We start from the raw sequence: 26,116 nt of genomic DNA, 5'->3' as shown, positions 1-26,116 counted from the left end.
CTTCTAGGCCATTAAGTGGATTTCAAATGTGACAAATTTTTGTGGAATACTGTGTCTCTTAAGTTTTATTAATTTATGCTTAGACTGATACCTTTTTTAAAATCTAATATTTTTGATTAACAGAATTCAGAATATTGGAGAACAAGGTCATATATCTTTGTTGGGGCATAGTCTGGGAGCTTACATTTCAACTCTGGATAAAGAGAAGCTGAGAAAACTCACTACTAGGATACTTTCAGACACTACCTTATGGCTCTGCAGAATTTTCAGGTAATAAGTTTTTAGTTTCTGGTAAAGGCATTTATGAGTTGGATCTAGACTGTGAGAAGTCTCTTTTCTGGAGCTGTGCTACCTAGAGTCAGATCTGCCTCTTCCCTTTCGGAAGAGTTACTCAACCACTCTGCGTGCTTCAGTCTCCCTATCTGTGCAGCAGAGATAGACTTAATATCCATTTGATGGCATTGTTGTGAGGATTAAATGAACCGATGAAGTAATATGTGGAGGATCTGAGAACATGAGCCTGCACTGCTGAACAATGTCCGCAGTTTCTCTTTTGTCACTGTATATAGCAGAACTATATGTGATCTTGCTCTCTATTTTCTAAGTCTCCTGTAAATGTGTCATCATACCCATGATTTAAAAAAATAAAGATAAGGAAAGAGAAAGAATATTCCTAGTTGGCACATGTTGATAGAAGATGTAGCAGTGAAATGGAGGCAAGTTTGGGGGAGTTTTTCTCTTTTTTTTTTTTTGCCATGCTGTGTGGCATGCTGGATCTTAGCTCCTCAAGCAGGGATTGAACCCATGCCCCCAGTCTTAACTACTAGACCACCAGAGAGGTCCCTGGATTCGAGTATTTTTATTTAAAGTATTAGCTGTGTTTTAGTAGAAGGAAAATGCTGTCATAAGGAAGAAGAGTATGTGTTGGGAAATTGAAATTTGCTTTATACAGTGGTAAATACTGTCATTATTAAGGAATTCTAGCTGAGTAAGGAATCAGTAGAAGATAAAGACTAGTGGTATTTTGTGTTTATTTATACTGTTACTTTTATGGAAAAGGAATGTTTACCTAACGTTGGAATGTTTAATAACTTGGGAGACTCATTTTCAGATGGTGGGAAGGAGCTTGGCCTGGCGAGAGTACGAGTTTGCCTGTGTGGCAAAGGAGAAATTTTCTTCTAATAAAAATCCAACACCTGTAATTGTAATTCTCTCTCTTTCTCTTTAGAGATGGAGAAGAATAAAAGTTTCCAAGCAGATAATAGTGAAAGCAAAACTTAGCCTGACTAGCATTATTGACAGTTTTACTTAACTTTGGATGTTTTAGGGCTGACACTGCAAAAAACCATGCCTACATTACCCAGTGCTGATTTTCTGGTAAAGTAAGCCAATCCATGATCTTCAGCCTTTTTATATCAGAGGCATCCTATTTCCTACTGGTTTTCTTAGTTCCTACTCTTCCAGGAGCTCAGTGTGGATAAAGGGTCATTGCTTTTGTTCTTATAACCTCCAGCTGCCGTGAGTTTTCAGCCATCTGAGACGGGGGTGATTCCTATCTCCTTTGACCTGGGTGACAGTTTCTAGGTTGAGAAAAGATTTACTTCCATGGTTATAAGACTGGGACTTATAAACTCAGAGGTAAGAACATACTGACATGTGAGTGTCTCTTAATAGGTATGAAAATGGCTGTGCTTATTTCCACGAAGAAGAAAGAGAAGGGCTCGCAAAGATCTGTAGGCTTGCCATCCATTCCCGTTATGAAGACTTTGTAGTGGATGGGTTCAACGTGTTATATAACAGGAAGCCTGTGATCTATCTAAGTGCTGCTGCTAGGCCTGGCCTGGGCCAGTACCTCTGTAATCAGGTAATGTGGCATAAGGGTGATCGTTTAAGGAAACGATGCTTTATTCTGTCCTAGAAGTTTCTGAAGTGTGTTGACCTATTTCTTTAGCCGCTTTTTTTTTTCAAGTGAAAAGGAAGATGATTTTCTTACATGCGTTTGTCATTTTTAGATGTAAATGTGTATTAATAAGTTTAGAGAGAGATGTATGTCTTTTTTAGTTGCCCAAAGGCAACTGTAGTCAACATTTTACTTTATTTCTTTTCAGACTTTGATTAGTCAGAGGGCATGTACGTTTTTACATGGCTATACATGGCTTTTTTCACTTACTGTTGTAGGCGCATATCATGTTTTATCAGTTCTTCAAAGTAAAGTATATTTTTAATGCCTTCATGACATTCCTTCAAGTAAGTGTATAGTATTTAAAATTTTTTTTTTCTTTTTGGACAGTTAGTGTTTTTATTCTTTGGCTTTTTATGACCATTTTAGGGAAATTTTCTTTGTATAGTGCTGTTATGGACATCTTTGTGCATAAAGCTTTTTCTATACTTTGGGTTATATTCCTCAGATGGATTTTCAGAGCCAGTCTAGAATTATTAGATCAAAGAGCATTATCCTTTTCTGGAGTTTAGGAAAGCTTGAATAGGGTGCTACCTTGAGTCAAGAACCTGTTAAGCCTCTTGGCCAAGAACATTTTAAAGCAAAACCCATAGAATTGGAGGGATTGTCTTCTGTAAGATGGAGAAGTCCCCGGGAGAAACAGAGGAGAGACTTGGGAGTTGAGTTGTTTCTGAGCCTTGGTCACTGGTGGCAAGAAATTGTGTCCTCTTCTTCTCTGGAGGAGAAGTATTCTTGCCTGGAGAATCCCATCGATAGAGGAGTCTGACGGGGTATAGTCCATGGGGTTGAAAAAGAGTTAGACACGACTTGGTGACTAATCAGCAACAACAAATATTAACCTAAGTGGACTAAATCAGGTCGGCAATACAGAGTATTTTTACCCGTTTTCACATCAAAATGAAATCATGCCCTCTTCTTAAGGATATACAAAATGAGGAATTTTATAATACCTCTGTAGAAACATGAAAGAAATTACTTATTGGGTACTTGCTGTGAGCCAGGCTCTTACGGGCTCAAAGCTGTTTTGGAACAGCAATCAAGTCTTCAAAAAATATGTGAGGATGTTAAGTGGGAAAGGCAGGTGGCAGGTGTTCATGTTTTAAAAGTATGTACATGCTAATGTGCATATTTTTTAATACCTGGAAAAATATATAAAACATTATAGTTTTGCCTAGAAAATATCTGGAAAGTTCTATACTAACCTATTAACAGGGGTAAGGTTAATCACTCAGTTGTGTCCAACTCTATGACTCTGTGGACTGTAGCCTGCCAGGCTCCTCTGTCCATGGGATTCTCCAGGAAAGGATCCTGGAGTGGGTTGCCATTCCCTTCTCCAGGGGATCATCCCAACCCAGAGATCAACCCTGGGTCTCCTGCATTGCAGGTGGATTCTTTCCTGTCTGAGCCATCAGGGAAGCCCAACAGTGACAAATTGTGGCTCAACTGGGGGGTCTGAGGGGTGGGGGGAATGGGACGACATTTTCACTTTTAATTTCTGTAATTATTTATTGTGTGTTTTATTTGGGTTTCACTTTCATAATTTAGAGCAAAGATTCTTTACAGGAAAAAAATGTGAATAAAATGCTCATTAAATTTTTGGTCTATAAGGCTTACAAGTCTTAGTTATATAGAGCAATATGCTCAAATGTTAAAAAATTCCTAAAACATAATCTCCTTAAGGATTTGGAAGCTAAAAATGAAGAATATAAAATTTATTTGACAATTACTGTCTTTATAACACTTCATTTCTCTTGAGATATGTACATCTGTTGCTCCATATTTATTGTTTTTTAAGAATGGGTGGGACATTTTGTTCCTTGAATACCTTTAGGTGGTGTTATTTACCACTAATCCTTGGAGGGAAGATCCTAAATTACCCCCCAAAATGCTAAAGGCTCAGCCTGTTTCTCCATTTGGAAAAGTTTTTTGTTTTTTTTGGCATATTCTAAAATACAGCGAAGAATAGGTACTCATTTAGAAGATGAGTTGATAGTTACTCATTCAATTGACTCATTTAGAAAATTTTACATTGTCTGTATCCTCTTAGAAGACAGCTCCTGGAAATTTACCACCCCACCCTCCTCCACCACTTGAGTTTTTTGGCTTGACTCTCTAGATATACTTTAACATCTACATATTTATATTAAGTATTCCTAAGGAAGGGATTGTTTTAAAAGAATAATTGTGACTTAGAACCACAGTCTTTCAGGGATGTAAGGGGATGGAGACAAAGATCCTTCTTGTGAAATTGCGTGCTTCTCCCCACAGCTTGGCCTGCCCTTTCCCTGCTTGTGTCGGGTGCCCTGTAACACTGTGTTTGGATCCCAGCATCAGATGGTAAGCTCTGATGGTAAAGTTTATAATGGTAAAATACAGTGGTAAGCTCTGATGGTAAGTTTATAAAATAAGAAAGAATTGTGTTTTGAGACTGTATCTTCCTTTCAACTGTGGCTCTGTTCGCTGGCTTCCAGATAATTATTAGCTTATTCACGGGGTGCTTAGATCTTCCCATTGCCTAATACATGCTTCCAGGTTTGAATGTCCACACAGGTTGACTGGCAGAAAGGTGAGCAGCACCTGGCTCTTAAGGAGTCTTATAATCACTGTATCACCTGCTTTAAGTAGAAACATGGAGTTCAATTAAGCATCAGAAATTCCTTCTAAACCATTCTTTCAAATGGTTATCACTGTTAACCTGGATTTATGAATGGGCAGATTTTGAAAGTAAGGTTGTTTATCACAATCCTTGGGATTGGATTCTGCTTATGTTCAGACATACAAGTGATGAGGCTTTCCATACTGAAGTCAGAAGCAGAAGGGATAGGTTTTAGGATTCTGCATTTCTTTTTCAAGGTAGTTAGGTTTTTTGGTTTAGATACATCATTGAATAACATTCAGTTCAGTTCAGTCACTCAGTCATAGTCGTGTCCGACGCTTTGTAATCCCGTGGACTGTAGCACACCAGGCTTCCCTGTCCATCACCAACTCCCGGAGCTTGCTCAAACTCATGTTCATCGAGTCGGTGATGCCATCCAACCATCTCATCCTCTGTCATCCCCTTCTCCCACCTTCAGTCTTTCCCAGCATCAGGGTCTTTTCCAGTGAGTCAGTTCTTTGCATCAGGTGGCCAAAGTATTAGAGTTTCAGCTTCAGCATCAGCCCTTCCAATGAATATTCAGGACTGATTTCCTTTAGGATGGACTGGTTTGATCTTGCAGTCCACGGGACTCTCAAGAGTCTTCTCTAGGGGACTTCCCTGGTGGTCCAGTGCCTAAGACTTCATGTTTCCAATGCAGGTGGCCTGGGTTCAATCCCTGGTCAGGGAACTAGATCCCACATGCTGCAGCTAAAAAAAAAAAAACACGTGCTGCAGCTAAGACTGCAACCACGTGCTGCAGGAAAGAAAATAAAAAGTTGTAGAGGGGGGAAAAAAAGAGTTGCAAAAAAAAAAGTCTTCTCCAACACCACAGTTCAAAAGCATCAATTCTTCGGCACTCAGCTTTCTTCATGGTCCAACTCTCACATCCATGCACAACTACTGGAAAAATCATAGCTTTAACTAGACGGACCTTTGTTGGCATAACATTAGAGATACATTTTTGGCTGTTTTTGTGGCGACAAGGGGGACAGTTTAAGAGAATTTTTTAAATCATAAATGTTTTAAAGTAGAGAAATGTTGGTTTTGTGTATGTAGTTTCTAACTTTAATCTCATTTAACTGAGTTTTTTAGTTAATCTTCAAGTAAAATGATTTTGTTTTCTCATCTGTAATTAGAGGGATAAAAAGGAAAATTGTCTAGAAAAGAATTGGTAAATTTTTGAGAGTATCTGCTTCATTCAGAAGTTATCATTTTTCCTTGTATAGCGTTTATGTTGGTTGTCTCATGTTTTTGTGGTTTGTCTTTCAATCCCAGGATGTTGCCTTCCTGGAGAAACTGATTAAAGATGACATAGAGCGAGGAAAACTGCCCTTGCTTCTTGTTGCAAATGCTGGTAGGTGTCATGAACCTGAATCTTCCATTTTGGACATACAAGGTAGAAGATTGGAAAAAAAAAAAGAAGATTGGTACTTAGCCTAAAAGAGATCAAGTCTTAAGAATGTGAGGTAGACAGTATCAGTACCATGGTGAGAACTATAATAGTAAAATATTGGTTTGTTTGGGGAGTTCTTATTTGTGTGTATATACTTTTTCATTTAGGATGTAAGTGCTTTTCTACTCCATCATGTGCTTCCTTTCTAAATTGAATTTTTCTAAATTAAATCTCCCCATTTGAGATAGCAAGTCAACTACCACTTTCTGCTCTGCTCACCAAATTGTATTCAGCATTGTACTTGAAGCTCTGGACAGTGCAGTAAGGCAAGAAAAATAATTACATGACACATACATGACATGACAAAAATAGTTACATGACAGATTAGAGAGGAGAAATAAACTGTCTTTATTTATAGATGGCATGATTGTAAGATAGAAAGTCCTAAGGTAACCACAAAGAACAGCCATTGGAACTAATAAGCAAATCTATCAAGGTTGCAATGAACAATTGAAATCGAATTTTAAAGGCCATTTATAATAGCATCAAAAAACCCTTCATAGATAAATGTAACAAAATAATGCAAGATGTATACACTGAAAACTATAAAATGTTGCTGAGAGAAATTCAGGAAGACCCAAATAAATGGAACAGTGTGCCATAAACATGGGTTGAATGGCTTGATATTATTGTTAAATCTCTCCCAAATTAATTTATATATTCAGCTCAATCCATATCAAAATCTTAGCAGACTTCCAATTTCTTTTAGAAATGGATCAATTCAGTTCAGTCACTCAGTTGTGTCCAACTCTTTGCGACTCCATGAACTGCAGTATGCCAGGCTTCCCTGTCCATCACCAACTCCTGGAGCTTCCTCAAACTCATGTCCATTGAGTTGGTGATGCCATCCAACCATCTCATCCTCTGTAGTCTCCTCCTCCTCCCACCTTCAGTCTTTCCCAGCATCAGTCTTTTCAAATGAATCAGTTCTTCACATCAGGTGGCCAAAGTATTGGAGTTTCAGCTTCAGCATCAGTCCTTCCAATGAATATTCAGGACTGATTTCCTTTAGGATGGGCTGGTTGGATCTCCTTGCTGATAGAAATGGATAAGCTGATTCTAAAATTTATATGGACATAAAATGGTCTAAGATGAGTGAAAATCATTGTGAAAAAGAGCAGCATTGGAAGACCTCCCTTGTCTGACTTTTAGAGTTACTATACAGCTGCAAGGTAAGAGTGTGAGCTTAACCAAAGGAAAGAGAGTTCAGAAATAGACTCACCTATAGAAATATGGTCACTTAGGTTTTTTTTTAACAAAGATGCCAAAGGTAATTTAAAGGGAAAAGGATAGTCTTTTTCCATCAGTGGTTTTGGAACAATTGGATATCAATATAGGAAAACTTGAACTTCAATCTTTACCTCACTCTACATGCAGATGTTAATTGTAAATAGTTCGTAAGCCTGAACATAAAAGCCAAAGCAGTAAAATTTCTGGAAGAACATGTAGAAGATCTTTATGACCTTGACTGAGGACAGATTTCTGGGGACACAAGAGGCAGAACCATAAATTGGGCTTTATCAAAAATTAAAAGCTTTGCTGCCCAGGGAACTATATTCAATATCTTGTAATAACCTTAATGGAAGAATCTGAAAAAGAATGACTTTGCTGTCAGGTAGCTGAGTGGCAAAGAATGCCAAGCAGGAGACAGGTGCGATCCCTGGGTCAGGAAGATCCCCTGGAGAAGGAAATGGCAACCCACTCCAGTATTCTGGCCTGGAAAATCCCACGGACAGAGGAACCTGGCGGGCTGCAGTCCATAGGGTCACAAGAGTCGGACATGACTTAGCGGCTGAACAACAACAATACCTGAAACTAACACAACATTGTAAATCAACTACAATTTAATTAAGGAAAAAAAAAGCTTTTGCTATCCAGAAAACCATGCTTTAAAAAAAATGGAAAGGCAAGTAACAGACTAGGAGAAAATATTGGCAAAACATTTTCCTGACAAAGGACTCTATCCAAAACATACAAGGAGTTTTTATAATTCAGAATTACAGATATAAATAATACTGTGTTTAAAGTGAACAAGAGATTTGAGTAGACACTTCACCAAAGAGATACATGAATGTATAAGCACCAAAAAAATGCTTAATATCTTTAGTCATTAGAGAAATGCAAAGTAAAACCACAATGAGCTACTACTATACATCTGTTAGAATAGAGAATATAAAAAAATACAGTGCCAAACACTAGTGAGAATGCAGAATAAGTGAAACTCTTAGGCTGCTGTAGAGATGCAGTGTTCTTGCCTGGAAACAACCCAGATTCCCCTCCCCTGGTGAATGAGTAAATTGTAGGATAAACAAGTCATGGGCTACTAAGCAGTAAATGAAAATAATTACTGATATACATATCCACATGGATAAATTGCAGAAGCATGCTAATTAAGTGCCAAAATCCAGACATAAAAGAAGTTACATAGTCTATGATCCCTTTAAATGAAATTCTAAGAAGATAAAATGACAGCAAAGAAAACAGATCACAGTTGCCTGGGGCCAGTGAGGAGTGGAGAGAAGAGTGAAACATCAGGGGGAGATGAGGGAACTTTGGGGGTCATGCTATGCTGGTTACATGCCGTATATGTTTGTCAAGATTCATTGAATCGACTGAAGCAACTCAGCACGCCACACGCACATACATGAGTGGATTTTATTGTACGTAAATTATACTTCATTCAGTAAAGTTAATTATGAAAAAACAATAATAAACAGAAAAAGCATCCATCCACCTTGTTGCCACCAGAAAAACTGTCTCTTCTGCCGGATTTAGTGTATATATATTTAAATAGAAACAGAACCAATGTACTATCAATCACTTAACAAATGGGAGGGGCGTCAGTTTACACGCGGTTGGTTGCGTGACTTACCAGTGTGACCACATTGCGTTCCCCAGACCCCACGTCCCAGTGCTCAGACAGCTGACACTGCCACAAGATGAAGAGAATGTGAATGTGGCCTCCAGTTGCTTAAACACAGCATTGTGCTTTATGTTTTGATGGCTCATGTGACCCAACCCATGTCTTGGCCTTTGATTTTGTTCTAGCTAAACTTAATGTGTCATTTAAGATTTTGTTTTTTTTAAATTTGAGATGGGTTTGGGTTTGGGGGGTGGAGTTTTCAGCCTTTTCCCTGGCATAGCCTCTGCAAGAGAAGCACTTGTCTTAGTTGTGTTCATTGAATCAGTTGGTGAAGATCTGAAATCTTACTAGGTGGCTTCTGCTAACTGGAAATTTAGGACAATTGGGAGCATGCCGACACTTCATTTTATTCGTGTTCTGTAAAGAGGGTCTTCCCAGCAAAGCCTGCCATGTAAATGTCACCAAGGGGTTGGGTCAACGTGTGTAATGTGTTTAAGCTGACTTCAGAATGCTTTCTAAATTTAAACAAAGAACCCCTCATATTGGGTTAAAAAAATTATATTATTTTTTATAGAAAGTGAAAGTTCCTCAGTCGTGTCCAACTCTTTGCGACCCCATGGACTGTAGCCTGCCAGGCTCCTCTGTCCATGAAATTCTCCAGGCAAGAATACTGGAGTGGGTTGCCATTCCCTTCTCCAGAGGATCTTCCCAACCTAGGGATCAAACCGAGGTCTCCCTCTATTTTTTTATAAAGGACACATCTAAATAAAAATAACCCAGAAAGTGACGAAAAGTAAGGGATATCTCGGGTGAGGGCTTTCCAGCTGGTGTAGTGGTAAAGAATCTGCCAGCCAGTGCAGGAGACACAAGAGATGAGTGTTTAGTCCCTGAGTTGGGAAGATGCCCTGGAAGAGGAAATGGCAACCCACTCCAGGATTCTTGCCTGGAGAATCCTGTGAACAGAGAGGAGCCTAGCAGGCTACAGTCCTTTGGGTCACAAAGAATCAGACATGACTGAGCACACACACACATCTTGGGCAAATGCTGAGAGAACAAAAGTACTATAGCAGGGTTGCTGTGAGATAAAATAGACTTCATAGTAATAATTCATGGCATCTACTCAGAGATGTATGAATGCTTATGAATATAACTGAAATACATAAAGGAAAAGTTGACAGAATACTGGTATAAATGGATAAACCCACACTCTTGGTGGGAAACTTGAATATATTCTGAAACAACAGATCAAGTACATAGAAAATTAGTGTATACAGATATATAGAGAGAGGATTTAAATTGACAGCGAGCTTGATTTTTTATTTTTTAAAACTTGAATAATCCTTGAATAATCAGCTTGCAGTGGTTGATTTTAAGCCAGTTTACAAGGAAAATCTCAACAGATATATTACTTCTCTCAAAGGGAGATAATGTATATAGAAGCTTTTGTCATGCTGTAAAGACTCAGAAAAATTTGTGTCCTTTCTTGTGTGTTTTATCCTAGGAACTGCAGCAGTGGGGCACACAGATAAGATTGGGCGTTTGAAAGAGCTCTGTGAGCAATACGGCATATGGCTCCACGTGGAGGGGTGAGTGGGTCCAGAGTGGGCCTGCAGAGTGCCTGGGAAGAGCTCACTCTGTCGTCATATTTATCGCTAAGGACTCTGGTGAAGTGATAGTGAAGGTGCAAGTCGCTCAATCATGTTGTACTCTTTGTGATCCCATGGTCTATACAGCCCATGGAATTCTCCAGGCCAGAATACTCTAGTGGATGGCCGTTCCCTTCTCGGGGGATCTTCCCAACCCAGAGATTGAACGCAGGTCTCCCACCTTGCAGGCAGATTCTTTACCAGCTGAGCCACCAGGGAAGCCCAAGGACTCTCTGGGTTGCAGATAATAAAGAGATAAAAAAAAAAAAAAGATAATAAAGAGATCTTATTGGCTCCCGTAACTCAGGCCAGTGTTAGGATCGGCAGTAGGCACCACGTCACCAAGTCACTTGGCTGAACGTCCTCTGTGGTGGCTCCGGCTAGAGGTAGATAGCCTTTCCTGTTCTGGTGCAGAGTGGCTGCAGCAACTCCAGCCGCCTTTCCAGCTTTGTGTCCAGAGGGTCAGAGATCCTGCCAGGAGTCGCATGCTGAGCCAGTCACTGTGGCCAGGGAAATGTAATTCTCTGATAGTTCAGGTGATTTTGAGGCTGAGATCTCACAGAGGAGGTGGGGGTGGATTCCCAGAAGGCCGCTGGAGTGCTGCAAAGACAAAAGGCGAGGAGGATGTGGGGCAGCCCTCGGGGTCCATTTCCAGCACGTCATACGTACATGGTGTGTTGCGTCTTAATATTGTCCCTCTGGGAAGCGTGATGACTTGGATATAATACTTACCAAGATAAAGTATGACACTTATTACACTAGATAAGTAGAAGCCATCCCCCGAAACATTTTAATTAAAATGCATTTTCCAGGTTTTCCTGAAATTTGTATAATATATGTACCACACTTTATGTTGCTGTTGCAAATGCTACCAACACAGCTGAAAGACATGTAAACGTCAGCGGGGAACAGCACAGCCGTTTTGTTTTTCTTTTTGCGGGGGTGAGTACATACTTAGCAAATAAGCAGCAGTAAATAACTAGTTCTCAGGTCTGTGTTTTTTCTTCCAGTGTGAATCTGGCAACCTTGGCTCTAGGTTATGTCTCCTCTTCAGTGCTGGTATGTTGTTGATTTACTGGATACTGTGTTTTTAAGAAGGAATTTAAAATCACTTAATCCCTGATGGTTTTTATGAATGGAAGAGGGTGCTGGGTTGACTGGATCCTGATAGTCTAACAGGAAGTTGTTCTGTCTGTGGTAGGCTGCAACCAAATGTGACAGCATGACGCTGACTCCGGGCCCGTGGCTGGGTTTGCCAGCTGTTCCGGCCGTGACCCTCTATAAGCATGACGATCCTGCCTTGGTAAACTTCCTCTCACTGGGAGGGAGGAGGGAGTGGCTAGTAATCATTGAGTCTGGGGGCAAAATACAGAAAAAGGAAAAAGTACACCTTTTCCTTAATGCTACATCTGTGATTTTTCATTAAAAAAATATTTTTTTTACATAAGGAAAACTATGCCATATATATTTTTTTCTATTTATTCTCCCCATACTTCCCCATGTGTATGAAAAACTTTTATCACTGTATAATATTCCATCATTTAAGTACCACAGTCATCCTCCATTTGTGAACTTTTAGGCTGTTTTCACGTTTTTGTTACTGAAATAATGAGTATCACTCGTGTTTCAAATTACTCCTTAGACTGGATTCCCACAGTGGAATTAATAATTAAGATTATTTTAAGCCTCTTGATCTTCCACATTGTCTAAAAAGTTACAAAATGATGTAATTCTTAAAAGCGTAGTGATGGTTCTTGTTAGTGAACCACTTAGTGATAGGCAACTGCAGAGTAAGTTTTCAGTGATTCTTAAACAGTTAAGCCTTGCTCATGTGTTTCTGGCCAAGTATTTGAGGATGCTCAGAACAGCCTTGGAAGGGGCTACCTCTTGAGTGGCTAAGAGCTCCTGCTCTGGGATGAACCTGTCTGGATTCTCATCCCGCTTTGCCACATGTTAGCTACGAACCCTTGGAAAAAGCAAGGTCTCTGAGCCAAGTTGCCTAGAATACTTTGCTCGTGGAGTTGCTTGATGATCAAATAAATAATGCAAGCCAAGTGCCTGCATAGCATCTGACACAAACTAAGTGCATAGTCAATGGAAAGTGGTTAGTTCTGCCATGTGACTTCACTGGCTTTAAGTAATAAACCTATATTGACTTTTTTAGACTTTAGTTTCCGGTCTTACATCAAATAAGCCAGCAGACAAGCTCCGTGCCCTGCCACTGTGGTTGTCTTTACAGTACTTGGGACTTGATGGGATTGTGGAGAGGATCAAGCATGCCTGTCAGCTGGTGAGTGGAAACCTGAAGTTCGCACAAGTCACAGATCCTCCATGGCAGAAACAGACAGGAAAATCCTTCACTGATTTACCCTGCCTTCAATGCCTCATTGTCTGGATTTCCCTTCTCATAAGCAAGCAGACTAATTGCCCTGCACATATAGGTTTCTTGTTCAAAGTTCTGGGAGAGACTGCTGGGGCTGTCCCAGCATTTGTGTCCAAATGAAATCAGATTAAAATAAATGTCGGTGTCAGCATGGGGGAGAAAAGAAGTCACGGGGACGGCCAAGGAGTGGAGGAGGATGCGGAGGCCGGGAGAAGCGTTCCACTTGACTGACTGACTCTTGGGGGTAAAAGAATATGATGGCTGGGGGGAGTAAGGCTGGCATGGATATTTTTAACACCCGCTGGCATGGGCTCCCAAATTGCAAAGCTTTTGGGACAGTTCTAATTCTCTGTTTGAGGTGTTCTAATTGTGAAAGCTATATAATTATGTTGTAGTTCAGAAAACAAAAAATTCCTTATGTATGCAGTTTTTGAGAGCTGAGTTCTACCTAAGTCTATAGCATGATGTCACCTTTCTATCCCTCTGATTTCCCACCTGTAAAATAGAAGTGATGATGTAATGAAAGATTGTCATGAGGACTTAGTGAGTTCGTACATGTAAAGCTCTCACAGTAGGGCCTAATCATATGGTAAGGTATGCAGATAGTTTTAAAAATAATTCTTTGTTTTCCCTGGTTGAGGAGCTAAGATCCTGCATGCTGCATGGGTGCAGCCAAAAACAAGAAAAAATAAATCTTTGTTTTAAATATATTACTGGAATGCGAACATCCTTGTGTCATTTTTATATTTAAGAAAAATTAGTATTTTCATATTACTGTAATAGGGGGCCTTGTTGTAACAGGATATTTTAACATGAGTTTCTAATGAAATATAAACATTCTAAATTAAGTAGTTTCATTTTTACATTAAGTATTATTAAGATTCACGCTCATTATGTTTACAGAAGCACATTTTTAAAAACATTTTCTCATGGGGCTCTCGGCCCTCATCTTGAGGTTTGGTTCTTCGGAAGGAGAAGGCTTCGTTGCCATGGTAACTTAGTTTGGGGAAGGTTGGGGCACTCCAGGGAGAGCTGTTCAGTTCCCTTTGGTTTACAGAGTACTAGAGAATAATGATGAGATTAGCCACCAGACACTTGAGGTCCCTGCGCTCTGGCATCTACCTGCCAGCAGACACCACAGTGGATCGCAAACCCTCCTGAGGCCTGGCCTCTGCTGCTGACTCACGCTGCTAAACGCACATGTGAAGAGCCCACAGAGGTTCAGCAGGTGTGGTCTTCCATGTCCCGTCCTGCCTTGTAGTCCACACCAGGCCTCACGTTCCCTGAGCAAAAATCAGTGTCCTCTTTTTCTTCCTTTTTCTCCTCTTGGGAAGCAGTTCCAGAGCGTTTACACTCAGTGTCAAGCACTGTGCGGCACCATGGGGCACCATGGATGCAGGCTCTCATTTGGTCTCTGCAGCTCCCCCAAAGTATAAGGTCCAGTGATAACATATTAAGAATTAGTTTCCAGGACTTCCCTAGCGGTCTGGTGGTTAAGATTCTGCGCTTCCACTGCAGGGGGCCTCAGTTTCAATCCCTGGTCAGGGAACTAAGATCCTGCATGCCACTCAGCATGGCCAAAAAAAAAAAAAAGTTACTACATTAATATTGACTATATTCCCCATGACTTATTTTTTAATAATTGCAAGTTTGTGCTTTTTACCTTTTGAGTCCCTTCACCGACCTCCCCCAGCCGCCACCTCTAGCAGAGACCAGTCTTCTCTGTAACTGTCAGCTTTGTTTTGTGTTAGATTTCACATGTGAGATCATATGGTATTTGTCTTTGTTTGAATTATTTCACTTGGAGTAATGCCCTTCAGGCCCACCCATGCATGCATGCTAAGATGCTCAGTTGTGTCCGACTCTTTGTGACCCTATGGACTATAGCCCTTCAGGCTCCTCTGTCCTAGGGAATTCTCCAGGCAAGAATGCGGCAGTGGGTTACCATGGCCTCCTCCAGGGGATCTTTCCTCTCAGGGACTGAACGCTTGTCTTTCTGTCTCCTGCATTAGCAGGTGGGTCCTTTATCCCTAGCACCAGCTGGGAAGCCCTCAGGCCCACCCATGTTGTTGCAAATGACAAGCTTTTGTTCTTTTTTTATGGCCGATTATTTCCCATTGTGTGCGTGTGTGTATTATTATATGCGCTAACGTCTTAACTCATTCCTCCTTTGATGGACGCTTAGGTTGTTTACGTATCTTGGCTATTGTAAATAATTCTGAAGTGAGCATACCTCGACAAATTAGTATTTTCCTGTTCTTCAGTGCAGATAACCCAGGTGGAATTGCTGGATCATATGGTGGTTCTATTTTTCATTTTTTGCGGAAGCTCCATATGTTTTCCACAGTGGCTGCACCAATTTACATTCCAACCAAGGGTGCACAAGGGTTCCTTTTTCTCCGCATTCTTGTGAACACTTGTCATTTCTTGTTGTTTTGATGACAGCCATTCTCCCAGGTGTGCAGCGACATCGCATTGTGGTTTTGATTTGCATTTCACAATGTTGAGCATCTTTATCTTTCCATGTGCCTGTTGTCTGGGAAAATGTCTATTCAGATCTTCTGTCCATTTTTTAATTGGGATTGTTTGGGTTTTTGCTACTGAGTTGTATGAGTTCTTCATATACTTTGGATTTTAACACCTTATTAAGTAAATGATTTGCAAATATTTTCTCCCGTGCCATGGGTTGCCTTTTCATTTGTTGATGGCTTCCTTTCTGTGCAGAAGCTTTTTAGTCTGATGTAGTCTGCTTGTTTAATTTTGTTTTTGTTGCCTTGCACTCAGTATTTTTTGAATGAATGAAAGACCTCTATATTGCTAACATGACAAATTCACATATATCTAATTAGAAAAAGCTTTTCTGGAATCACTAAATGTAATTGTAACTGGCATATTGGGGAATATTTGCAGATGTTGACATGCAAAAATTGGCAGCCAAATTTAGAAATCAAGTCGCAGATGGCTTTATCTGCCCAAGATCCTTGTTTGCAGACTTGCAAAGACCCTTAGGAAAACTACTTCTTAATATGAAATTACATGAAACTGTTCTTTTGTCATTTGCAGAGTCAACGATTGCAAGAAAGCTTGAAGAAAGTGAACCACATCAAAATCTTGGTACAGTATATAATCTGGTCTCTTACAGTCAGTAACTTTTACCTTCAGCGACTTAGCATGGTTTTCTCCAGATTTGGTGCATGTCCTGGAATTGCAGCAGCTCCAGTCAACCACCATTCTTTGGGAAAGTCATACATGTCCTGATGACCTAATTCTGCAGTTAGCAGAAGGCCTAGAAATTTGCCCCATACACTGTTTGAACACCTACAGTGCTTTTCACATAATCCATTCAGTTTTTATTCTAAAATTGCACAAAGATGTAATAAGCACCATTGATTTCACCTTTCCAGGGATTTTTAGAACACCCATCTTCCTCAAGTGGAAAATTGTTTTGTCTCTCAGAGTGCTTTGGGCCACTCTTTGTGAAGCCCTCTGATCCCAGAGAGCATTTGCATGAAGGGGTGTTTCTTTGACAATTCTACAGGATATAGTTAACTTTAAAACTAACATTTGAGTTTATTTGCGGTTCAAGTGAGTGCAGTTTGTGTCCACTTCAGTACATGGTTCGGTTTAAGTGCCTGATCAGGGGCTGCTTCCCTTAACCGCCTTCTGAGTAGGAGCTGGGAGCTACTCACTTGACCTGAGGTGACTCCACTCCTAGCTTGGAAGGGGACAGTGGCCCCACCGGAGAAGCAGAGGATCAATGTAAGTCAGGAGACTTGGGTTCCGATTTCAGCCGTGCCACAGGGCCCCGGTGACGCTGACTCATTCTGTTGGTGAGCTCAGCTGTCGGTGAAGGTATGTTGGTTGGACACTCTTGATTGCAAACAGAGAGACTAAATTATGGACTGGAATGAGCATGCTGGTGGGGTGCAGGCAGTGCTGGGCCTGTGTATTTCCTGTCGCTGCTTTGCTGAGCCCTCTTGGGCTCCTCCTCACTCCTCCGTCCTCATTCTCCTGCAAACCAAGAGGAGCTGATGTTGCTCACTAATCGCCAGCTGGTTTGGACTTCTTTGTAAGACCACATACAGCCCAGGCATAACCCTGCTCCTTCCCTCCTTCCAATGGCTGCTTTACTCAATCAATAGGGGGGACAGTCACTGGTAAACACCATGAGGCACTGTGGCCTGGCAGTAATCCATCCACGCCGCCATCATCATCTTCCTGTCAGTAACCCACCATCATCATCGTCACCATTGCCACTGCAGCTGCTATTCGTGACATGCTTGCTGGGTAGCACGCGTGATACTAAGTCCCCCTTCCATGCCTGTTTCATTTAACCATCACACATCTCCTTTGTATATGCTGTTCCCCATACCTAGAAACACTGTTCCCCTTAATTCTTCTCATTACCAGCTTCTTATCCTTCAGATCTTAGTTCCCACATATCACCTCTTCAGAGAGGCTTTCCCTGAGCCCCCACCCCACCAGAGTAACACCCGCCAGCCTCCATCACTCTCTGTGCTCTGGGTTTTTTCCTCCATCATTGTTACTGCCTGAAATTGTGGGCTGTATTTGTTCCTTGTCTGTTTTTGTCTGGAGAAGCCTTGTAAAGGCAAAGACTCTTGTCTGTTCATGACTTTATATCCTACACCCAGTGTGGTACCTGGCATACAATAGGTGTTCAAGTGTGAATGAGTTGGACACAGTGGTTATTCCCTTTTTTTAAGTGAGGAGGAAGCTAAGGCACAGACAGGATAAGGAAGTGCTGAGGCAGCGTAGAACTGGGAGGCACTCTCAAAGCCTTGTCCTCTGCCAGTGGACCCTCTGTCTCAGGGTAGTTAGAGGAGAATGGATCCGTCTGCCTCGGTGGCTCGTCGGGAGGGGCGCATCAGCTAATGTGTGGGAAGGCAGAATGGAGGCCGTCAGGCACCATAAAGTGGAGGTGATTATCGATTACCTTTTGCTCCTTGCTCCAGCCTTTGTCTGGTGCTTTCATAGGTACTGACTTGTGAACCCTCACAGTAAGCCTCTGGGGTCGAGTGGCAGCGTCTCTGTTTCTGTGGCTCAGGTGAGCTGTGTGTCCAGAGTCCCAGAACTAGTATGTGGCAAAGCCAGGACTTGACCCCAGGGTATCTCAGAAAAGCTTCCCTGCTGCATAGCCACTCCCTTCTCCCAGTGCCTGTGACCTTCTTCCTTCCCATCTGGAGGGCCCTTCAGGAGCCTCTCCCATTGCAGAAACAAGGACCCACTTCCGCAGCTCAGCACCTCCAGTGCCAGGGCCCGGGGTGGCACCCGCGACCTGCTTTTGCAGGGTGCCAGTTCAGTCTCCTCGGCAACTGCGTTCTGATAAGGCTGCTGTTTTACTGGACTCTTACCAAGCACTTCGAGTGGATTCTAAAGTCGGCCTGTGAGGGGAAGCTCTAACACTGTCACCATTACACCCGAGAACTCCGAAATGCCTCCTTGGGACAGTGAGCATGGCTTCACATTTATGTCCTTGTTGTTCTGCCACTTTGACCATGGTGCATCTAAGTGAGGATTTTTTGGGGGGACTTGTGCTGATTTAACATGAGGATTCTTCTTTTCTTTTGTTAATCCTGTAAAGTTAATTTTTTCAGATATGTCATCCCTTCAAGAACACCAGCGAGCTGCATACTGAACCTGTCGTTCCACCCTCCATCACTTTCTTGGACGCCTCCATCTCTTTCTGCTGCCCTCTAGAGCCTCCCTCCAGATCCTTCTTTGAGTTCAGTCATTTGTTCTGGAGCAGCATCTCATCTGCTGTTTAACCCATTCACTGAGCTTTTTACTTCCAGCAACCTCTTTCATTCTGCGATATTCTCTTCAGTTCTTTTTCAAGTTATTCTGTTTTATAATCATCTTTTTAAAGCAAGGATTTCTGGTCCTTTGTCTGTCTGTTTAAACACAGTGATCGCCATGTGTTTCCGAGGTTGTTTCAGTCTCAGTTTTGGGGGCCACAAATCGTCCTCTCAGTTGTGTCTGCTGACTCTTGCTTCCTGTGTTACATAATTTTTCTGTTATAAGTGAGATTTTTTTCTCTTGTATGACTTGCCAGGGTCCATTTATTTGTGTTGGTTTCCCAGCTTTAGGAGTCCCACAGAGGACGTCACACACAGGTGCAGAACACAGCTGATGTTTTCTTCTCATGAAAGAATTTGTCTCTCTCTGCAGAGCCTTAGGTAGAGTGAAGCTTTCTTACTGATCAGTGGGTGAAGTTTTTCTCTCTTTTCGTAAAGACCATTTTTCAAGGGTCCTGGCTTTATGTAAGCTAAGCACTACCCCTCACATGGGCTTAAAAACCCACAACCTTAGATGTTAATGCAAAGTTCCAGGCCCCATGTGTGCTCCCCTCCCCCAGACCCTGCAGCTCAGCTTACAGTATTCTTTCTGTTTTCTCTTCTTTCTGGATTCACCTTTTCTGTGAGCCTAACAATGCTTTGAACCTTTTTTGGTTATTGATTACATTTAATCAAGCATTTCAGGTATTTAGAATTGATGACTTCAGTATTAGCTTGGTCTACCATGTGGCCAGAACCAGAATTCTACATATATAGCCCTGTACAGTATTTCTTATGCACACTGACATTGAGACCACAGGGCTCAAAAAAGTAAGACACAGAAGACTGTAGAAGTCTTGGCACTCAAATTCTACCTTGTTCTGAAAATAGGAATGTAGAGTTTTGTCACTTTGTTACCATTTACTTTTTATGCTTACTCCATTCTATATATTAAACCACTCTGACTTTAAAGATAACTAATAGATTTATTTATGTGAAAATTAAAAGAGCTAGTAGATATGAAAGCACAAGAATTGACTCCATAAATAATTGGCAGATTCAAATCTACCTGTTGCTTAATCAGACTCACACACATTTGTTCCTTTGAACAGCTTAGTGGGAGAGATCTTGGGCCTGTCTCCCCAGTTGGCATGTCCTGGTGTGGCCCTACCAGTGCCATGGGAAATAGGTTTCAAGACTAGAATTGTAGTGCTGGAGTTGTTGAATGCTTGGAGAGCCCCTCTCCCTCTACCCCCACCTCCTTCTGCAGCACCCCCGTCTATCGAGGGCATTGACACTCCCTCTGTGTCCTGACCCCAAGGGGAAGCTGATGGCTGACTGTACATTTGTTCAGTGGAGAACAGGGATCCTCGGGCTGGGCAGTCTTAATGCAGTGGCCGTCTTCATCTGTTAGGAAATCTGTTAGTGAAGATGGTTTTCTGATGCCTGTCCTGAACGTAAGTGCTGCTTCGGTGATTTAGAGAAACACAGCCTCAGTTCTAGACTGTGGTTATGCACACGCCAGCAGGACTTGCCTTCTGCTCAGCGAGTTTCACACGATGAGTGGAGGATGAGTAGGAAAGGCTCCAGTCAGTCCTGGCTGCAGGGGCCTCACTTCTGGATTCTTGAAAGCCTGGACTCTCAACGCTGATTCCAGTGCTGCTGTTTTCTTGCCTTTCTTGATCTCTCGTGTTGGACCCATGTTCATCCAGAACTATCAGAAATTTCCTTCTGCCTCTCAGGGTACCAGTGTCACATACTATAATGCATCCTCAGGACTGGCCTATAGTCATTTCTAAGACTTTACTAAGCCTTTGGTTTTTGTTCCTCCAGCAACTGAAATTAACCTTTGAACCTGATGTGGTTTTCTTGCTGTGGCGGCAGTGGTGGTGGTGGTGGTGGTTGGGTTTTCTGGTTTGTTTGTTTTCTTGGTTTTGGTGTTTTGGTTTTTCTCCTGCTGCGCAGCTTGTGGCATCTTAGTTCCCTGATCAGAGACTGAACCAGGCCCTGGCAGTGGGGGCACAGAGCCCTAACCGCTGGGCCACCAGGGGATTCTCTGTGTGTGCTTACTAAGGGCAGCACCTGCAGCCTAGTTTCCAGGCTCGCTGTCTGACTTTGTAGGTGTTTGGAATTTACTGTCACTTGGTAATAACTGGATTCCATGTTTCAGGTGGAAGATGAGCTCAGTTCCCCAGTGGTGGTATTCAGATTTTTCCAGGAACTACCAGGCTCTGGTAGGTGATTTTTAAATGAGGGTTATTTTTCTGTGTGTAAGGGCTTTGAGTGTTAAACCACTTCATGTTAACTCGGTAGTCCAAAATATTTTGATTGCTAAAATCTTGTCATCATTGCAAAAAAATGTAATAACGTTCACAAGAATTCCAGGCCTATTTGCCTTAGCACTTTACTGACAGTTTGCTGTGATTAAACCAGTGGTTTCCAAACACCAGTCTCTGGACTACTGCTGGAATGAATGAGAGAGTCCCTTGAAAACAGAATTTGGGGCCCTCCTTCCTAAGTGTTTTGATTCAGTAAGCGGATTCAAGAATCTCTATTTGTAAATAATGTCCCAAAGGCGCCCTGCTTAGTCCAGGGCTCTCTCATGTTTCACCCAACAGCCATGGACCCCATTCCAGACTGTTCTCCACATCCTGTCACCCCCTTGCCCGTAGCCTGCGTGTCTTCCCGTGCCCGATGGATGAGGTCCAGGCTCTGGACCAGGCCTCACGCGGCCTGCGGGTCCAAGCCCTCCCCTTCCCCCCGCTTTCCTCTTCTTGCTTGCTGTGCTTCAGTCAGACTGGTCTCCTCTGAGGCACCACTGCCCCCCTCATCCTCCTGGCACCTGCCCGCCTTCGGGTCCCTGCAGTGCCCACCCCCTCGTGGAGCCTTCTATGCCTGTCCTGTCTGAGGTGACCGACTCCTTCATATCATTTCAGAGCCTCACCTTCTATCAAGGCCCTGACAACAGTATTTAGTGATTTCATTTCTTTATGCTGTTTCTCCCATAGAACATAAGCGCCAGCCTGACAAAAACCTTGTCTGCCTCATATCCTAACCCCAGGCCCAGCACAGTGCCTGGCACGAGCTGGCGCCTCGACGGTTAATCACGGGAAGCCAGTTGCACTGTGAGGCCTGGCGTGCTGCTGGGCCGACCCCCCTGTACAGGGCTTGGTGCTTTTGGACTAGTTGGTGGCTTATAATTTTTATGCTTTGATTTCTGCTCAGAATTCCTTGAGAGAGAAAATGTTTTAATGAAATTAAGAATTACATTTGTATAAATATATGTAAGCGTATTGATCTTCATAATATTTGAGACTTTTCTCTCAGGTTCACATTGGGCACTAAGTGAGACGGGTTGGGGGGTTGCTGTAGTTGGCTCTATTTCTGGGAGGCAAACCTCTCTGTGTTTTGTGTCAGATCCAGGACTTCATGCCATCCCAGCGCCCAGCGCTCCCCCCTCAGCTGTTGGCCGGGAGAGGCACTCCTGTGATGCCCTGAACCGCTGGGTAAGAATGCTGTCACGTGCCCTTCCTGCTGCGTCTGGATGGTTGGGATAATGCACGGTCACCTCTAGGAAGGCAGAAGCTCACTGGGGAGCCCCTGTGAAGCGTGGGCTTTGTCCTGGGCTTCTTAAGCAAAAACCATGGCCCCAGAGGCTACACGAGTTCTGCAGGTCCTCTCAGCACTGTTCCTGCAGGTTCTTCATAGAACCGTTTCTCTCCTGCCCTGTAAGGCTGAATGACAACAAGCCAAGCATGGCCTGCAGTCCCGGCACTGTGGAGCTTTGCTGATCGCAGAAGGCACATGAACCCTCCCCTGCATGCCTTCAGTGGAGGGGCTCTTTGCTTTGGCTGTCTTTTGACACTGAAATCATGGCATGATCTGTATAAAGAATATTCTAAACAATGTAAAGGTGTTCACCAGAGCAGCACCAACCCTAGCAAAACCTTGGACATGGCCCCAGTGGTTAGGACTCAAGAGCTTCCCCTTCATGGGGCCCAGGTTCAGTCCCTGGATGGGGAGCTAAGATCCTGCATGCTGCAAAGTGTAGCCTAAAAAAAATAACTGGACATGTCTAACCTAGGTGTTTGGGTGAATAAGGTACACCCATGCAGTGGAGTTCAGAACAGCCAGTATAAACTGTGTAGCTGCGTGTTCATGGCAGAAGGGAAATGGTCACTGCGAATTGCATGGGAAAATGCAGCTTACTACGCAGCATGTAGTATATCCTGTTTCACAGCAGCAACGGAAGAAACACTCACATGCACAGAAGATGGGGGAGGGTTATACCATATGTCAACAGTCAGTAGGTGTTTCTCAGTTGGTGTATTGTGGGTAAGTTTTTGTTTGGTTTGGTCTACCTGTATTGCCTAGATTTTTCTACAGCAAACATTTTTTTAGTAAGAAAAAATGTAAAATTTACGATTTTTAAAATGAAGGTGCCATAAGTATTCAAAGAAAATCACAGATGAAAGGAAACTCACCTCCAGGACCCTCTTGGGTCTGGGCTGAGTGGACGAGGAGACACGGGTGCCCTCCTTGCTGGAGTGCGTTCATTCTGCCCCTTTCCCTGCAGCTGGGAGAACAGCTGAAGCAGCTGGTGCCCGTGAGCGGCCTCACGGTCATGGATCTGGAGGTTGAGGGCACGTGTGTGCGGTTCAGCCCTCTGATGACGGCAGCAGGTAAGCGATCTCCGTGGGGCACCCTCGGTGTTGTTCTGAGGGCACCGGTGCCAGGTTGTCAGAGTCTGGGCTATAGACTGATCGCTTTCCCCCATGAGTCTATCTTCTCTCCCTGGGGAGGCTTTTACTGTTCATTTGGCTGAGTTTAGGTAGACAAGCCCCTTTCCAGGGTACCTCCTCACAGAGAGAGATCTGTGAAGTCACTCGAATTCCTGTGTCTTGATGTCCTCTGACCTTCTGTTTTCTGCTCAGTGGTTCTCAGTCCAGAGTGGCCTTAGAGTCCCTGCAGAGCTCTGAAAACCCCCAGTGACCAGCCCCGCCTGCAGAGACTCTGGCTGGCTGAGTGAGCTCGGAGTGGAGCCTGGGCACCAAACAGGCCGGTGGAGGTCGAGATCACTGTCGTAGACCACTTAGAGAGCAGCAGAGCTGAAAGCACGTGGGCTTTGATGACAGAAAGTCCTGGGGGTTCTTGTCCCTCTTCAGCCGCTTCCTACTTGTGGGGCCTGGAGTGCGCTTCTTGTCTCCAGACCTGTCCCCACCACCGCGCAGTGGCGATGTGAAGACCAAACTGTGAGATTGTGAGCATGCAGTGGCTTGGGGAGTGCCTGGCATCTTATAGTAGGCACTTAAAAATGAGCTGTGTAGAGATGCATCAGAAATCTGATTGTGCTTTTTTCTGAGATGATCTGTGTTCAGAGAATGCTTGATGGTTTTTCATGAGGTGTTTTCGGCATTTTTGGAAAGGTATTTTTCCCACAGACTTCAGAGTAGGGAAGTGCAGGCACCTGTCCCGCATGTCGTGGCTGTGGCCAGAGGCCTCGGGACATTCTGGGAGCCTTCGGTCCTGCTGAGCAGGGCGTCTGGAACTGGAAAAAGTAACTGTGGACACCCCATGCTGCACGTATTGAGGCTGAGATCACACAGGCTTTTGAATCAGTGGAAGCGAGGGTGCAGTGAACCCTGAGACTCTCAGGCTCTGACCTTCAGAAGCACTTGGTTGAAATTTTTTTTTCTTTTTTTTTTTTTAGTTTTTTATTTTTTAAATTTTAAAATCTTTAATTCTTACATGCGTTCCCAAACATGAACCCCCCTCCCACCTCCCTCCCCACAACATCTCTCTGGGTCATCCCCATGCACCAGCCCCAAGCATGCTGCACCCTGCGTCAGACATAGACTGGTGATTCATCATCACCCTGCCCTGCCGCCCCTCCCCCACCCCCTAAAACCTCCCCCCTCCATGTTAATAGAGTGAGAACTGCGTGGCTGTCTTCTTGTTTCCAGCCTGATACAACGTTTATCACCTGGCTTAAGCAGAGTCTTTCTTCAAGAAGAATCTGATTTCTATGGTAGGATTTCACTGTGTGTTAAATCAGAGGGGCTAATCACAGTCCAACTCTCACATCCATACATGACCACTGGAAAAACCATAGCCTTGACTAGACAGACCTTTGTTGGCAAAGTAATGTCTCTGCTTTTTAATAGGCTATCTAGGTTGGTCATAACTTTCCTTCCAAGGGGTGTCTTTTAATTTCATGGCTGCAGTCACCATCTGCAGTGATTTTGGAGCCCCAAAAAATAAAGTCTGCCACTGTTTCTACTGTTTCCCCATCTATTTCCCATGAAGTGATGGGACCAGAAAGCTGAGCGCTGAAGAATTGATGCTTTTGAACTGTGGTGTTGGAGAAGACTCTTGAGAGTCCCTTGGACTGCAAGGAGATCCAACCAGTCCATTCTAAAAGAAATCAGTCCTAGGTGCTCTTTGGAAGGAATGATGCTAAAGCTGAAACTCCAGTACTTTGGCCACCTCATGTGAAGAATTGACTCATTGGAAAAGACTGATGCTGGGAGGGATTGAGGGCAGGAGGAGAAGGGGACGACAGAGGATGAGATGGCTGGATGGCATCACCAACTCGATGGACGTGAGTCTGAGTGAACTCTGGGAGTTGGTGATGGACAGGGAAGCCTGGTGTGGTGCAATTCAATAGGTCACAAAGAGTCGGACACGACTGAGCGACTGAACTGAACTGAATACTATCTTCTGTGTAAGAACAAAATGTGTCTACACCTAGGCCGTCAGCTATGTGAATTTTTAACACCTGCTTCTTCCATATCTGGGTTTGTAGTTCAGTCGTGTCCGACTCTTTGTGACCCCATTAACTGCAGCACACCAGGATTCCCTGTCCTTCACTATCTCCCAAGTTTGCTCAGATTCATGTCCATTGAGTCGATGATGCCACCCAACCGTCTTATCCTCTGTCATCCGCTTCTCTTCTTGCCCTCAATCTTTCCCAGCATCAGGATCTTTTCCAGTGAGTCAGCTCTTTACATCAGGTGGCCAAAGTATTGGAGCTTCAGCATCAGTCCTACCAATGAATATTCAGGGTTGATTTCCTTTAAGATGGACTGGTTGGATCTCCTTGCAGTCCAAGGGCCTCTTAAGAGTCTTCTCCAGCACCACAGTTTGAAAGCGTCAGTTCTTTGGCACTTAGCCTTCTTTATGGTCCAACTCTTACATCCATAAATATCTCATATCCTCACGTATCTGGGTTTAGTGGGTTTTTTTTTTTGTTTTTTTTTTTGACTCATCTGCAACTGATTGGCTGTACTGTGAACTGCTCATGTCTGCTGGTGGAAGTGAGAGCACAGCTCCCTTGTTTCCAGCCATTCCTTAAGCGCTTCCCTGACTTTCTGTGCAT

At 43.2% G+C, this 26,116-nt stretch overlaps 1 protein-coding gene across 1 annotated transcript in view; it reads left to right on the top strand.

The window, feature by feature from the left end:
• The window catches only part of PDXDC1 (pyridoxal dependent decarboxylase domain containing 1), a 55,044-nt gene that overhangs the window by 22,970 nt on the left and 5,958 nt on the right, over positions 1 to 26,116 (top strand). The window contains exons 5-16 of the mRNA XM_069570182.1: positions 124 to 270; positions 1,675 to 1,864; positions 4,229 to 4,297; positions 5,874 to 5,952; positions 10,416 to 10,500; positions 11,571 to 11,619; positions 11,762 to 11,863; positions 12,725 to 12,850; positions 16,007 to 16,057; positions 20,909 to 20,972; positions 22,156 to 22,244; positions 23,315 to 23,420. Coding sequence (XP_069426283.1) covers positions 124 to 270; positions 1,675 to 1,864; positions 4,229 to 4,297; positions 5,874 to 5,952; positions 10,416 to 10,500; positions 11,571 to 11,619; positions 11,762 to 11,863; positions 12,725 to 12,850; positions 16,007 to 16,057; positions 20,909 to 20,972; positions 22,156 to 22,244; positions 23,315 to 23,420 — 1,157 coding nt within the window. The remainder of the gene's footprint in view (positions 1 to 123; positions 271 to 1,674; positions 1,865 to 4,228; positions 4,298 to 5,873; positions 5,953 to 10,415; positions 10,501 to 11,570; positions 11,620 to 11,761; positions 11,864 to 12,724; positions 12,851 to 16,006; positions 16,058 to 20,908; positions 20,973 to 22,155; positions 22,245 to 23,314; positions 23,421 to 26,116) is intronic.

The sequence above is a fragment of the Ovis canadensis genome, chromosome 24 (genome assembly GCF_042477335.2).
Source record: "Ovis canadensis isolate MfBH-ARS-UI-01 breed Bighorn chromosome 24, ARS-UI_OviCan_v2, whole genome shotgun sequence".
Taxonomy (NCBI): Eukaryota; Metazoa; Chordata; class Mammalia; order Artiodactyla; family Bovidae; genus Ovis; species Ovis canadensis.
Note: the sequence above shows the minus strand (reverse complement) of the source record. Positions and strands in the feature narration are given on the sequence as shown.